The 16,919-nt window shown below is 42.3% G+C and overlaps 1 protein-coding gene across 1 annotated transcript; it reads left to right on the top strand.

Annotated features, from left to right (window-relative positions):
• Positions 1-1,989: 1,989 nt before the first annotated feature.
• LOC128358533 (zinc finger protein 469) lies at positions 1,990-14,225 on the top strand. Its single transcript, XM_053318854.1, has 2 exons — positions 1,990-9,415; positions 9,596-14,225. Exons 1-2 carry the CDS (start codon positions 1,990-1,992, stop codon positions 14,149-14,151), a joined length of 11,982 nt encoding a protein of 3,993 aa, XP_053174829.1. The 3' UTR covers positions 14,152-14,225.
• Positions 14,226-16,919: the final 2,694 nt, after the last annotated feature.

Here is a 16,919-nt window from a genome sequence, read left to right as displayed (position 1 = left end):
GCAGATTGACTAAAAGCAGATTTTCGCACATCACACTATGGGTGAGTTGATAACGTGAATGGTGTCTTTCCAAATAAAGAGAATACTTCTTTAGCTGCTTTGCTTACCAAGAAAATCTGTAAGCTACATTTGGCTGTAAAACACAGAGTCGTCTCATTAAATCAGTGCTTAGCATTAAGCTAACTGATAAAGGAAAAGCCTGTGGAATGATAGAAAAGCATAGTACTTTATCAGGCTGATCTTAAAATGACCCCAGGAGGCTCTTCTGGTAACATCTCCTGCAAGACTGATGAGTTTACAACATATATATCATCATTTTTGTAGGGGGGATATCCTATGCACTAAAACACATTTGCTTCTTCAACTTGACAATAGAACATTGAAATGTATAATGTATAAAATGTATAACTTGTTATGCAAATGCTATGATTATCAGTAATTGCACATTATTGTTTAATATTTTGTGTTCTTGTCTGGTGTAAAGTTGTTTGCTGCGAAAAAGCATTGCATCCTACCGTCGTTTTACAGGCTGCTGGGCAGTCTCAGTCATCATCTGAGGGAGAGGGCTGTGCAGTGTGATCATCACATTTTCATACAGTAATACTGGAATTTCATTATACAGTTTTTACTTACCACTCCCAGCTTGAAACTGACAGAAATCTGCATGTTGCCCAAGGACAGTTCAGCCAAAACAGAGACTTTAACCCAAATCATCTGGCTAAATGGTGGTGTCTCTAACCACTAGGCCACCCCCAAACATTGGCTTCAATATGCAAAAGCTAGGGGAAATAGACAAGAAGGTGGGATGGAAGTTTGGTTACCAGGCCTAGAAATTACATTTTGGTGCTAACTCTGAGTTTCATCTGGTCTGACCTCAAAAGAAGCAGCAACAGTAAAGGGCCAAAGTAAACTGGGACCTGGGAAGCAGTGTCTGGGATGCCTGAGGAAAGGCAACAAACGTCAGTATGCCCACAGTTCTCACTGTCTAATGGCTGACTGACTAATCCCTGATATTCCTCCATGATCTAAACCTGCAGCCCTCTGTAGCAATAGAACACTGTGGCATTGTGTCGCTGTGCTAAAGGAGTCTGTGATTCATTTACTGGCAGTGCTTTTTGGATCCTTGAACTGTATTTTTCTCATCGTCTGCACTATAGTGTGCTTCATCATTTCAAGACCAAACTGGTTTCTTTGTGTGATTGTTTATATGAAGGATTGCATTTGGGATACTTGTAAAGTCATCCAGCCACTGCTGTGAGGAATCCAGCACTCAGATATAACTGTATTTATTTGTTTGAAATGTAATTTTATTGTTGGGTATACGGAATTTAAGTGTTCGTAATATCTCCAAGACTTGGTATGAGTTTGGCAGAATTTTGAAATTCCGTATTTATTGCACTGGTGCTTTATGCAATGACAGCACCACTGTGAAATGCTGCAATAGTGCTCTCTGCTGGTAGAAACAAGTAATATTGTAATTGAGCTTTAAATGAAAGTGGATATTTGCATTTATTATTTAATAGATATCTTCTATCTAAGTAGTTGTGTAAGAACATACCTGTTATTAGCTGTTTTCTGTTTCATTTCCAAATTCATCTCTTTTCTATTTTCCACCTGGATTAAAGCATGCATGTGTTTTCCTTGTTTTGAAGATACATATTCCTCTTTAAGTGATGCTTGATTCTTTGCTTGCATATTTGAATAGTGTTTCGAGAAGTTATTCTAAAAGGCACTTTATATAATCATCTGCTTTATTTCTTTTAATGAACCAGGAGAGGGTTTTCATCTGATCCTTTCTGTTCTGTCTCTCCAGGTCTGCCAGATCAGCAGGTCACAATGAGGGTGAAGAGATGAACCTGCAGCGAGCATCCCTGTCCCTGCAGTTCCTGCCACTGGACACTTACTGATTCATACTACCCAGAAGACGATGCCCCTGCCTCCCAGATAGCACTTCTGAGGACCAGGCCTTCACAGCACGCATTGTGCACCATGGCAGGAGAGACTCAGCGAATGCATACTGTCAAAGAGCTGGACACTGAGTCCAAACTGCAGGATGAGGGGACGGCACTGGATCAGCAGAGTGACAAAACCACAAAGGAGTCTTCAGAGCACTTTTCAAGCGCAGGCACTGAGGCCAGAGCCGGCAGCAGAGAGCCCAAGGTTGAAAAACTAGAGAAGGAAAGGGAAGGCACTCAGCAGCGTGAGGCTGTAATACGGCCACAGCAGGCAGGGAAGATTGACTTCAGATCACTACAGAACAGATCAAAATTTGCCACTGACAGGACTTGGTCTAGTGGCAAAGGCAGTCCCCAGTCCCCGAGTGGAAAGGGCCGCAGCCGAGAGAAGAGCAAGCGGTCAGGAAAGTCAGAGCGTGGCAACCCGCAGCAGCTGTACAGACTTAGCATTACAAATCCACGCTCCAACCCCACCATTGGTATTGCCTACCCACAGCAGAAAGTTTCGCCACCCAAGAAGCTAGAGACCAGTCGTGGCCCCGTGTCGGGCAGCTACAGATTCCACGCTCCGATTATACCAGAGAGAGAGACTGAGCTACAACAAGAAGAGCTCAGCTACAGCCGCTGCTTCCAGGAGGCCTCCTCTAACCTTACCTCCCCAAGCTATACCTCACAGGCACTGGGTTCCTCAAGTGGAACGTCATCCCACCAACACCCACCCCTGTCACAGCAGCAGCAGCCTGCCTCAATGGAGAACAACAGTGCACAGCCTGGGAGCCAGCTGATCCTGGCTGACTTTCAGCTGGGTGGCTCTAATGCATGGCAGTCTCCTGAAAGGACTTTTAATGGTGCTAACTATGGAGTTTCATCACAAAAATCCACTGCCCTTTCAGAAGCTAATAAGGCAAGTGCCTTTGTGCCTGGTCCATTTCAATATGGATATAATTTTTTGGAAGAATCAACCTCTGACTCTTTTTCCTGTGAACAGAACCCACAATCCCAAGACTTTTCAGACTCCTCCCTTGGTTCTGTTCATGTGACCCACAATTCCTTTTCCTTTACGCCTGGAGAAGGACAAAACATTGCTCAGAACAGCACTCAGTTCAGTAATGAACAGCAGCCAGAGCACAGAAACTCTTATCCTCACACCCAACAGCCACAGTTTATTCAAGGGGTGGCATCCTCCATCCAGTGTCCTAGGAATCTGAGTGAGGACTCAGCAAGCAGTGACAGCTCTGGCTGCAGCTCGCAGCAGTCAGAGCAGGGGAAGACTGCCCTGCCAGAGAGCAGAGAAATTATTGGGCAGACAGACAATAGGGATGCAGCCATCACATCGGGGAGTAAGAGGAACTGTCACCCCAAAGACACAGCTGGCAACCAAAGACTCATTCAAGGAAGTGTGCACCATGCAAGAAATATTTCACAAGGTCCAGGCTCCCAAATGCACTTTCCTAGTAAAACATTTAACAGTCTTCCAGCCAGTAACATTCACACTGGCTCAGTACCATTTGATAAAAACATCAATAATAAGGTTTTAAGTAGGTTACCACACTCTTGGGAGGGGCCTAATAAGACATATTCACCAGCTGATCAAAGCACAGTTCAATACAGTGATATGAATGATAAGTTTCAGTTTCAGAACCAGCCAGCGTTAGACCAACGCCCAAATTCAGCTAAAAATAGCAGAATGCCCTGGATACGGCCAACCTCTGCTATGCAGAATCAAAACCGAATTGAGTTATCCAGGCAAATAAACAATCAAAGAATGGCTTACATGGTATCTCCCTCTGACTGGCCGGATGATAGTAAATCCCATAAGCACAGCTCCTTGAAAAACCCTGGTTCATTTCAAAACAGCAGAACTAGTGAAGGGTTTTGTAACCAAAGACAGGAGACTGTAAAACATAGCAGTAATACAGTCTCAACTTTTAAAGTAGAGATGAACCACGCACAAGTATGTGACTCCAAAAATAAGGCAGTATATTTCGGACTCAATCAGTCTCTTCCAGCAGCACCATCAAGAAATTACAACTATCCACCATTACAAGTTCCTTCCATGGGACTTATGATGGTGTCGCCTTATGAATCCCCTTTGCCCTCCCCAGTTCATAACCCTGCATCTAGTAGTACTTGCTCTTCCCTCTCCCCAGCATCCACCAGCCCTGTTAACATCAGTTCAGAGGACAGTCAAATGTCGAAGTCAGCACCCCCTCACCCATTTTATCACCAGCAACAAGCCAAAACACATGTACCTTCAGATCACGTAAACACTCACCCTCACCAGTTTCATTCTGAAGCTCCACGAAACCTTCCTTATGCACCAGATAGAGCCAAAGATGACATGATGAGCTACCTGCAAAACAGCACACATCCAAAGATAGCAATGGATGGAAACAAAGGTTACATGGATAATTTTGGAATGGAGCATCACCAGCCTCCGCCGCCTTACTCTGCACATCAGCTGTTAGCCACTTCATTAGCCGCTGCAAATCTTGACCAGTTAGATGTGCTTCTGACATGCAAACAGTGTGATCAGAATTTCAACAATCTGGCTTCATTTCTAGGACATAAGCAATACTGTGCTCAGCACACCTTTGCACAAAATGACCTCAAAGACATATCAAAGATGGAGGACAGCAGAAAGTTCCCTGCAGAACCAGCAAAAGCTGTGTCTTCTGTGTCAAATGTTTCTATGTCAAGATGCCCATCTGACCTTCATTTATCTCTGTTGGGCCTTAATAAAAATGGAGAGCTGATATCTGACAGTGAAACAAAAGGAGATACTAAGGATGATCCAATGAAACTCAGCCTGTTCTCTGGTCCTGGTACCCTCCCTGTCCCACTCCCTGAGCTGGAAATGGAGGATGCCAAGTTAGACAGCCTAATCACAGAAGCTTTGAATGGACTGGGATATCAATCAGACAATGCCGAGATAGACAGCAGCTTTATCGATGCATTTGCTGATGACGAGCTTACCACTGTCAAAGCAACATCAAACAAACAATGTCTGAAAACCAAAGAGTCCCTAGTATTTGAGAGCAAAAATAAACAAGCAGCAGATGATGAGAGGTCTTTCACACAGGGAAAATATTTTTATGACTCTGATGTGGAAAGCCCCGAGACAGATAAGCAGTATACAGAAAGCAAACTTGAGAAAATATCTCTGAATTTGGAACAAGATGAGAAAATTAACATAAAAAAAGAAGTCTCTCATAAAAATTCAAGAACCGCCTCAAGGGAGAAGACGAGGGAACAAGACAGCAAAGTAAAAGAGGCAAGAAAACTGTGCAAGAGTGAGGACGATAATGTAAGTACCCCAAGATTTGTCTTATCCAGCAAGTTTTCTGAGCGTTGTGGTGTTAAAAGCTTTCAGGAGAGCACTGCACTCAGGGTGTCAACGCCCTCACAGGCCTCCACATCTCCAACCTCAAGAACTCCAGTGAAAGAGAGCAAGAGGAAGAGCACTGGAGGGGGTACCTGGAGCAAAGAACTTATTCACAAAATAGTTCACCAGAAAAATAAGCTCCATAAGCTCCATGTAAAAGGTACCAAAAACCTCCAATTTTCCCTGGTGATGGAAAGACTGACTCCCACTGTGCAGAACCCTGCATTTGGAGAATACGACTATGTTTCAGATTCTGATGATGAATGTGAGCCTGTAAAGATAGCAAGCCAAGGCAGACTGAACCAAAGCAGTCGGTGTAAATACACATACACCAAAGAGTGCAAATGGCGAGCAAGAAGTGAGAGGGATCAAGCAGCGTGGAGGCATGAATCAAAGGAGTGTTTTGAGGTGAAGAAAAGTGAGGAGGTTTCTCTCCTGCCTGAGAAACATAGTTCTCACCAGAGGCTCAGGAGGAGGGGTAGCAGGTCATCCACAAGCAGTGAACTCAGCACATCTGTGAGTGTTTCTAGTGATAGTATCAACAGCCCCAAAAGCACTGACCGCACTGACTCGGACTGTGAGAAGAAGACAGACATAAAAAAAAGAGAGTCTACAGAGCAGAAAACCTATGAAAGGTCCTCCCCACATAAGTTGCATAAAGAGTCCAGCACACTAGCACTGACATTCACTAAATCTATCAAGAAGTATAATACTGACAAACCCATTCTCTCTGATAACAAAGACAGTGCAGAGAATCCCAGAAACTGTCATTCAAACACAGACGTTGCTGATCTACCATCATCTTCACAAAAAGCAAAGGACACAGTCAAAACCTTTGAAAAGAACAGATGCTCAAATACAAAATCAAGAGAGAAACTGGTGTCAAACAGCAAAGAAACAAGCTCAACAGCAGGTTCAAACAGAAACAACCCACAGAAAACTGACAATTTGTGTCCCAAAGAAGAACCATCCCCGTGTAGCAGTACAGATAACAAGCCACCACAGTTTGATTCACACTCTTCTACAATCAACAAAGAAACCGATTTCAATATTGACAGAAACACAAAGGGCAAAAGAAGAGAGAGGCCCCAAGCCACACAGCCAGAGCTATCAGACAGTACCACATTTGAAAAACAGAGTGACAGTGTCTGCATGGTGAAAGAGGCTATTACTTTAGTCAATGACCTAGACACACACAAGCCTCCTCCTCTGTGCACCTCTTTGATGGATGAGGTGTGCCTATCTCCAACTGAAAGCCAAGGCCCATTGATACAAAAAGATACTCTCCACCTCATGCCCTACCCACTGGATCAGGAACAGGGGCTCATGAAATCCCCACTTTCATTTGACACCTCATCAATGTTTGGGGATCTCACAGGATTCGACAGTGGCCTATACTCAGACATGCCAATTCAGAAAGAGGGTTTCCATTCTATGGAGAACACAGTTGATAAAAAAGAAGAGTTTGAGTCGTCATTTTCTCACTTTCTGGAACAAAGAGACTGGAATCTAATAGTAAGCCCAGTGCTACCAGATGAGATAGCTCAGTACAAAGGCAGCTCGGAGAAATCAAATGAAAAGAAACCAGATTACAATCATGTTCCTTTGTCTCTGCCAGAAAAAATAATGAACTACAGTGCAAATCTCAACAGCTGTGCATCTGAGGATGAACTAGAGATAAAGAGAATAGTGAATGAGCTTGAAAACCAGCTGCAGACAACTAAGTTGGAAAGCCCACCACTAAATCAGGATGTCCCCAAGCAGCTGCAAATGAGCAAATTTTCACCTTTACGTCTCGGTGAAGAGTCAGAGAATGAAGGCACTGGTCTGGATATGAGGTGCACTGTCCAAACCATAGATGTACCAGTGACCAGTTTGCCTTCAGAGCCTTTCACTGAACCAGTACTCCCATGGACCAGTCCGTTACAGTTTGAGCTGATGGGTGAGCACCACAGTCCCCACACTCCAATTCACAATGAGCCAGGGGCCCTTGAACATTTCACTGAAAAAGAGGATGATGCGTCAACCACAGCCTCACATATTGAACACTCACAGCTCCACTGTGAGCAAAAATCAGAGGAAGGAAATTCTGAAAAAGAGACTCCTGCAGAAACAAAGGAAGATATTTTAGAACAGAAGCGATACACAGAAAACCTGATGAAAAGCCTGGAGGTGATTTCTGATTCTATATTCAAAAAAGAACCTGTTATATCAGAACAGAGGGAGCCGAATGCCATCTCTCTCACAAGTCAACAACATCAAGAAATTGAATGTCAGGCAACTTATGCAGTTGAGAAAGAAGATCCCAGAGAAAGGGAAGCAATTACAGGAAAGGAGAATATATTATCACCTTCAAATATCAATGAGCGGAAGGATGATATTGAGTTCATTCTGAATAAGTCACAGTCATCTCTCTCTAACAGCACTGACCCCATATTTGATGGAAACCAGCCAATTTCATCGCAGCCAAGTGAGCCCACAGAAAACAATAATAGCAAGGCTGAGACTAAAGATATATCAGAGGGGGATATCACTGACAATATTAATTTGATTGAGTCTGCTCACTGCTCAAGTGTGGTGATACCTGACTCAAAAGTGGCTGAGGAGTCCTGCAGAAACAGTAAAGCAGAAGAAAATGTGAATCAGTTGTTTGAAAGCAATAGTGACGGTCCAGAATATTCAACAGATGGCTATGAGGAAGAAGGCGCAGTGAAGGGAATCACTACTCAATCTGGCAGCCATCCATCATCACCAGCTGCACCTGACACCAGTCTAGACATTGGCGAGAGAATGAGGGATGTGATGCAAACAGCACTGACAGAACAATCCAATGATAGCCATAATAATCCTGAAGTTACTAATTCAGCACATGATGGTGAATTGAAAGTGGAGGCCTCAGACAGGGTGACAGAGGAAATAACAGTAAAAACAGCAAAACAGGATCATTTGATTGGAAATTCTGTCTCTAAAAATTGCATCTACACTAATGTTTACAGTGCTAGTCCAGCTGACATAGAGATGTCCGTAGAGATAGTCACCACAGAAAAGCCCTGCAGTCCAATTCTCGTGGAAACCAATACAGAAAATATGAGTAACTGCTCACCCTACAAAGGCAACCACTCCATAGAGGGTCAAAGCAATCTGTTGATCCCATCCAGGTCTGACAGCATCATTGACAGTGACTCCTGCAAAGTTACTCCATTTAATGACTCTCTGAAAACTGACACCACCTTTGACGCCATTCAGAAAACAGAAGAGATTTTAAATGTTCATGACATCAAAGAACATCTTCCTATTGATTTTATGGCAAGCCACAAGAAGTCGCCATGCAGGGGGGAGATGGAGGAAAGTCACTGTCTCTTTTTACAAACTGCCCCACCAACCAGTCCTCTTTCGTCAACCTCTCATCAAACACCCATGCAGAAACTGGACATAGAAGAGGACATGTGTCTGTCACAAAGTAAATGTAATATGCCTGTTGACCAAGGTTCAATACAAACTACAAATTCTCACGTAAACAAAAATGATAACCAAAAAGAGGCTTTAAACAGTTATGAAAAATTGAACACAACAGCTGAGATGGAGTATTCTCTGATAAGCCCACCTCAACTGGATCTGGGAATCATAGAGTGTAAATTACCCAGCTCTGAAACCACCATTCCTTCTCCACTTTCTGTGACCAGCACAGCAGATCCACCTGTGATATCAGAGATTCTTGAAAAAAGAGATCCGACGTATGATTTCAGGCTCAGCCCTCTTAACTACAACAACATCTCAGATGAACCTCCGCAACTAAATCAGTATGAATACATACCAATTTCACCAGCGAGTAAACCTGAAGACTATCCAGACGTCAAACAAAGTCCGAGAGATGACTGTGAACCATGTGACCTTAGTGTTACCCCTGCAGGGATTTTCAACAAAACTAAAATTGACACAACAGTGTCACAAAACTCAGACCCTGCAGCTAAACTAAGTTTATCAGCTGAACCACTGCCCATTCAGGACAGTATAAAATGCACATATTTCTCATTTGGTCTCCCAGCTGAAATCAAAAGCACAGATTCCTTAACCAGTAATGTCAGGAAGGATTTTGAGGTTTGCCATGATCCAGTTGAACCTCTTGACACAGCAGTGTCACTGAAGTCAGACCCTGCAGCTAAACTAAGTTTATCAGATGAACCACTGCCCATTCAGGACAGTATAAAATGCACATATTTCTCATTTGGTCTCCCAACTGAAATCAAAAGCATAGATTCCTCAGCTGGTAATGTCAGGAAGGATTTGGAGGTTTGCCATGATACAGTTGAACCTACTGAACATTTGCATATTCATGCTGACCTGCTGAGAAAGCTTGCATCAGATAATATGCGCAGGGCTTCTGCAGAGGACAGTACACTTCTCAGAAAAGACATTTCAGATGGTCCACCCACTCCTAAGCCACTCATCATCTGTGAAAATGAACAAATGCCTCTTCCACCAGACCCATCAGAGAAGCAACCAACAACAGAGACTGGCCAGTGTTCAACAACACACCAAACACACAAAGAAATACCACAAAAGAAGACACAGAACAATACGCAACAGGGAAAAGTGCTCTGTGAAATCTGCTGCATGTGTTTCAGGACTGTACCAGGGTTAAAGAGACATAAGGCCATGAAACATTTGGTCAGAGCTGAAAAACACATTGGCCCACAGAGCACAACATCAAGCCATCAGGGGACTATGCTTATTTATGAAGCATCACAAACTACAGAGAAAGAACATAAAGATGATTCACAGAACTGTTATCCAACAAAAATAGATGGGATGTCTGAGACAAGCAGCTCTTTAGTATCTAAAGCAGCAGATACTGAGTCAGTCCTAGAGGAAAGTGTAGTGGCAGTGGATGAAATAGGCCACCAAAACCCTCTGCTGCCAACAAAAGCAAAAAAGAACAACAAAGCTAGGAAGAACAAAAGCAGTGAGGTAAACATAAAGCTTGACCCTTTCTCTGATGAGCTTCTGAATATATTAAAAACAGACATACTTCAGGCTATAACTCCTGAATTCAAAAACAGTGAACTACAAGAACAATACTGCCAATCTCCTAAAGACCAGATGACAATCAGCATGCATCCTGAAAGAAATATTACTGGAACAGAGGAATTCCCTCACCCTGTTACTCCAAACTCTGGCGTTGGCAATATACCACAATCTCCAACAAAAGAGGCAAATGCACTTGATGAAAATGTGGAATTAAATCAAATCACAGACACAGAAGAGATTAAATATACAAGTATGACAGAAAGAGCAAATGGGGAAGTATGTGCAAACAATAATTTGGAAAGTGCTATATCTGTAGAGAAAGATATTATCATAGAAAGTGATGGGCCAAGAAAGACTCTGTGTGCTGTGGAAGAGAGGTGTAAGGAGAAAGGATCAGAGGAGAGCCTTGCTGAAGAAATTCTTAGAAAAGTGACAGTTGAGATAAAATCCGAGAAGAACAGTGGCCCTTCAGATGAGGTGCATTCTATCTCTTGTTTGAATCCTTCCCCTATCAGTCCTCCTGGCATAAGTCCTGATCTGAAGGCCTTACTTGACGATGACACCACATTCTCACAGTTGTTCCCCAGAGATGAGGAGGCAAAAAGGAAAAAGTGCCCAAGGGTTTACAGCAAACGAAACAAAAGACAGAAGCTATCACCAGATTCAAATGCCACTCAGGAATACTCTCCATCTTCACAAACCTTAATGCAAAATAAAGATCAGGTCATGGAGAACCAAGCAAAGCAAATGTTCACTGACAATCAAACTAACCGCTGTGAATATGAGACAATATCTATTGATGATACCATCATGTTAAATATGTGCCATAACAGCACTTTGAAGACTGATGACAAGCCATTGTCAGATGTTAAACAAAGTGATCAGGAGGACGTCCTTGACAATATTAAAGAGCTCAGCAACAGCCTCTTGAGTCCAGTTGAGAGCACCATTGATAAATCCTCAATTGAATGGAGTGGCTCCAGTGATTTGAGTGGCTTTAATGCAGGTTCAACATTGACCTCTGACCCCAGCAGGTGTAAAGCAGAGGTGCCAGCTGCTACTTGCCCTCTGCCCTCACCTGCTGTACTGCTCCATAGTGTAGGGGACACAGTGGAGCCATGTGCTAGAGACAGCTTACAAAACTTCCACAGCATTGACATTCAGAACATCAACACCACTTTTCAACTTCCTGAAATTCAGTTCTTTGACTCTAATAAAGATATATCACTGGCCCCTCCTATTGCACCTTTAGACATGGAAAAAAAAGATGAAGAAAAATCTAAGAAAATAACGGAGCGACGAGGCAGGAAACGACAAGATGGTGGAATAAAGGTCAAAGATAAGCAGTACAAGTGCAAAGTGTGCTTCACTTGGTTCCTCACTCTAGGTGAGCTGAACTTTCATAAGTTATCCCACAACCCTTCTCCACCTCCAACGTGCTACATGTGTGTCCAGCGCAAGTTCAGCTCAAGGGAGCAACTGAGAGACCATCTGAGGGAGAAACATGCCAAGAATAAGACAGGGATCTGGACCTGTGGAATGTGCTTGAAGGAGATATCAGATGTCTGGATGTACAATGAACATTTACGAGAGCACGCCACTCAGTTTGCCCGGAGAGGCCAGACTCAAGGCTCTATGTTAGGCATTTCAGGCTGCTTCATGCAGGAGACAGCTGTGAAGAACTTCATCACCTCAATCATGCAACATCGCCCTAGCAAAGCCAACAAAGAGTCCAGTAAAGCCACTAAAGAACAAGAAAAAGCTGCTGCCGCTGACAGCACAGTGGGAGAGGGGAAGTCCTGCGAGGGCCCTGAGTCAAAACTTCACAAACCTAAAAGCAGCAGTGGAGCAGGTGGGAAGCAAAATACATTAACCCCACTCGAGGTCCTTCACAAAACAGAGACACCTAAAAGTGTGGAGATGCATCCTAACTGCAAGGACCCCTCAAGAGACTGCCACCACTGTGGGAAACAATTCCCTAAACCATTCAAACTTCAAAGACATTTAGTGGTTCACAATTTGGAAAAGATTTTCCTGTGTCACAAATGCCCTGTGTCTTATCAGGAGGCTCAGGAGCTTAAAGACCATCTGAAGAGAGCACACGAAGAGGTGGATGAATTGGATTCCAAACACACCACCCTCTACACCTGTGAGCTCTGTGCCGACGTCATGCATGTGATTAAAAAATCCTTCATCTGCAGCACCTGTAATTACACCTTCTCAAAGAAGGAACAGTTTGATCGTCATATGGAAAAACACCTGTCAGGGGGGAACAAAATTTTCAAGTTCAGAGGTGTTCTCAGACCTATCAAAACATCTGCACCCAAAGACGATGACTGTGATTCGCCTGCGAGTAAGAAGACAAGAATTCTGTCTGACAGCCTGCCAGAAAATAGCTCAGACAGTGGCATCGCAAGCGTAAGCTCACTGCACCTAAATCAAAACTCTGACACACAGTCCTCAAAACCCTCTGTGTCCACTGCTGATGACTCCACACAGACCATCGCAAATGAATACCACAGTGACACAAACAGTACAAATGTGAAGACTGAGGACATTGCTGAGGACTACTCTGAGCTACTTGTAGAGTTGGAAAAATGTATTCACATGGGCTCATCAGAGTCTGCTACACCTAAGAAAGAGGAAACTGACTCAACTCTCTCACCTAATCTTGATAAAGACGGTAATGGAAAATCAATTACTGGACCATGTGATGTGAAAGAGGAGAATGAGTCAGTCTGCATTAGAGCTGAGACGTCATGGTCAGCGTCTAAAGAGAATAGTAGTGCGGGGGAGGAGGTTGTTACACCTAAGGAGGGCTCTGCTGAAGGTGACATGGCTGTGACAGAGGAAAAAACGGATTCATTTCCACCTAGTGAGGACTCTTTTGTGAGCTTAAGAGAAAATCAAATCTTTTCAAAGACACCTGAGTCAGCAAAGGATGAATTAGCAGCTGATGTGATGGACCAACAGAGGGAAGACGAGCAGTGGCACCATATATCAAAAGTTTCCAATAATGACAGCAAACAGCAAAATTTACCTCATAGCACAGAGCAGGAAGGCAGCAGTCAGATGAAAGACAAAGTCGTCCCAGCCAAAACAACTGACAACATTAAAAACAACACTACAACTAGCAGCACAAGGGCTGCAGAATCAACATCAGTCCTTCACTCCAAGGCTTCCCTCAATGCTTCAGCCTCAAATGAAGACAAAGAATCACTGAGACCACAGAAGAAGAGGAAAGACATGAAATCCCCTCACAGCCTGCAAAGAGTTTCCTCTCCAGCCACACAAGAGAACTTTGGTGTTGACTCCAGGGCCAAAAAGAAATTTCGCCCCAGCAAGTGTGCAAATCCCTCTTTGCAAAGAAAGTCAGATGGACCCAATGACTATCCTGTGCTATCCTCAGTACGGGACGACGTCGTGAGCAACAAAATAATTTCCAAGTGCAAGACTTCAAACTTGGGTTTGCAGTCAAAAAGAAGTTTGCTTGATAACTGTACACCAAAGAAAGCTGAGATTGTGACCCCTCTTAATGGGGATTACAAAGCCAAAAAGGGACCTCTGGGGCGGCCTTTGCATGCCCCAATTTCTAAAGTGTCATCGGTTCCCATGAACAATTCCTTGAATAAATCCAGGCCAAAGATGGGGGTTAGGTCAATGGAGAGCCATTCCTACAGGACAGCAGAGTCCCAGAACCACCTCCTAAGCCAGCTGTTTGGCCAAAAACTCACTAGCTTTAAGATTCCTTTAAGGAAGGACACTTCAGAATCTATTAACTGAGCGGGGTTTTTTCGGGATCTGTGAATAAGAGACTGTAAATTTCACAGTTATAAATGTTTAAGACAATTCATTATGGTGAATGAGATTGCACAGCTGTTTTCTGTGAAATGCTATCTTTAAATCCTTACGTAGTCACTTTATGTCTTCTTTGTACATGTGTTTTTATTACACAAATGTGAGGACTAATGGCAGAGATGAATTTTGGGTCAAAAATGAATATGCTAGTTGGAAAAAAAAGATAACTTTTCTGCTTTTTTGGATATTATCAGTTTAAGAGATTATATTTCATTTACCTAAAGGAAAGAAAAAAACAATACTTGAAATTACAGTAAAATATATCTTTTAAGAAATGCATGTTTATTTTGCATTCGTAACATGATCTTATGAGTTTCTCTTCAAAAGGACCAAATGACGTCATAACTGACCTGGACTATTGTCTGTGCACCTTTCGTACATGCTTCCAACATATTCATTTTGTATTATTTTTTAAGTTTACTGTACTGCATTGACATTCATCATATTAGCCTTTTGTATAAACATTACCTGGTGCTACATGTGTTTTATTGTAATGTGAATGCCAATGTCCTCAGAAGGGAACATGAGATCTGTAGCGGTTACAATACATTCATCCAAGTGTTCTTACTGGTTCTCTGTAGTTTATTAAAGATACTGTGTAAACCATCCAAATACGTCATATGTAGGCTGATAGAGCACAAAATTAGGAAAGTTTCCATTGTATAAACTCAGGTGCATACAAGGACATCACAGTCCCAAGACCTGTATTCGGAGTTCTTCCCATGCACTGATAATACCACACACAAATCACAAACTCAATCATCTGTGTCTGTAACTCCAACTGTTTAATTATGAGTAGTATTTACTAGGACAACAAAGGTGCTTTATCTTGTTTATACTGTATGTATCTTATATTGTATAATATTGTAGGTAGGTCATTGTCTGGTGTAATGCTTAATGTCAAAGTTTTATTTTAATAATGTGCAAAAGAATCAGAATGAGAAGAAAGGGAAATGCAGTGCCTCTTGCAAGCTGTAAAGTGGTTCACTAAGTGCCTCTTTTATAGTTGGTAATTAAAGATCTGTATTTGTCTCTCCTTGCTCTTTTCTTCCTTTGTTCATGACATGTTTTGCAAATGTTCCAACTTCCATCCCTGCAGACTGCAGCTGTCACCACATGAATCAAACACTGAAAGCAGTGGAATCTGCTTGTGCCTGGAGGCAAAAACAGGTGCACACACAATAAAGTCTGATTTCATTTTTCATGTCTCTAGATCAGCACTTCAATGAGCTATCGTATTGTCTGAAAAATTAGCATAATGTATCTTTACTACAGCGAAACATTCAACAGAAGACAGTTACATTTATCCAACCATATGTTAGTCTAGAAGCAGCACTGTTGAGTGGGCAGCAAGGAGCTCTCACTTCTGTCATGCTTCTGTCATGTTGGTCTCTCACCATGTGTAAAATGGCTTTAATTCCTACACGAACATTTTTCATCATCACATAGGAATAAAAAGCCATAGTACACAGTGGCATACATGTACAAACACATGGGGGTGAATATGAAGAGGAGCTGTGTTCTCTCATCATCCGCTAAACGATGAAACCTAAGAAAATAAGAAAAAAAGAGAGTAAAAAAGAGGGGAAGATGGTGGTGTGGGAAGGAGAGTAAAAGACAAAGAGAGACAAAAAGGTTATTAAATGAAGATAGCACTCAGTAGTCATTTGTTGATTCAGTACAACCAACCACTGGCAAATTCAGACTCTGATTGATATTCCTGCATGTGGAAATGTAGCTATGTTATTTTTTCAAATAATGCATTATATATTTATATGCAAGACATCATAACATATATAATGAGTCGCAATAAGCCTTTCACAATGCATTAAGATGTCTTGTAGTCTTAAGGTCTTAAGTATGTCCATAATATGTCACAAGGTCAGCCACTCCTCGTCACTCCACCCATACTTAGTGAAGGTTTGGAAGGTGTTACAAACATATTGATGCTCTCTGAAAGCATTATTAAGTTTTCAACCTCCCTCCCAACACCCACCAACTAGCGTTTCGAAGCAGTATTATTGTTAGCATCATTGTCACAAAGAAAATCAGATCGCTTTCCATTTTCCTCAGAGTGCAGTTCCTTGAAGAAATGATCAGCCCCTCTTTGGAAATAAGAGAGAGGAAAGAAGAATATTCATTGAAGGGGTAAATTGAAATTGTTACAGTTTTATTTTGAATTTGGGAACAGGCAAAAGCTATTGTAATGATGTGCATTGCATAGTAATAACATAGTTTGAGTAACATTATTGTTTCACACAAAGTAAACAGCAGAGGTTGGTGTCTGAGTGGAGGGGGGAGTATTAGAACATTAGAAGGAAACAACAGCAGAAAAAACCTGAGTTTGCTCATTTAGTATATAATGGAGACACGAAAGCAGAAATTATTTTTAGTATGTGTTGAGAAAATGATTTTCATATGAACAGGTAGATCAGCGTAACAGCCAGCTTGACTGGACACTGATTCAGTATTCTATGGCTGTGGGGCTCGCAGCTTAGCTAACAGATTTTTAGAGAGCTTTCTTCCTGTTAGTGACCGTAGCTAAGTTTACTCAATTATACTCAATGCAACTCAAATATATAGCGTCTGCAGATGCAAGTAGTGCGTCATCAGATTTGCCTGTGCAATATTCCACATTTAACACATAACAATATGACAATAGAAAAAGGGTGGCTGCCTTGAAATTTATGAGA

This window comes from Scomber japonicus, chromosome 5, assembly GCF_027409825.1.
Source record: "Scomber japonicus isolate fScoJap1 chromosome 5, fScoJap1.pri, whole genome shotgun sequence".
In the NCBI taxonomy this organism is placed as follows: Eukaryota; Metazoa; Chordata; class Actinopteri; order Scombriformes; family Scombridae; genus Scomber; species Scomber japonicus.
This window is presented reverse-complemented; position numbering and strand designations above follow the sequence as displayed.

Coding starts and splice junctions, on each gene's coding strand:
- LOC128358533 (XM_053318854.1), top strand. CDS start 1,990: ATGGCAGGAGAGACTCAGCGAATGCATACTGTCAAAGAGCTGGACACT. Junction 9,416..9,595: donor AAGCACAGATTCCTTAACCA/GTAATGTCAGGA, acceptor TCAAAAGCATAG/ATTCCTCAGCTGGTAATGTC.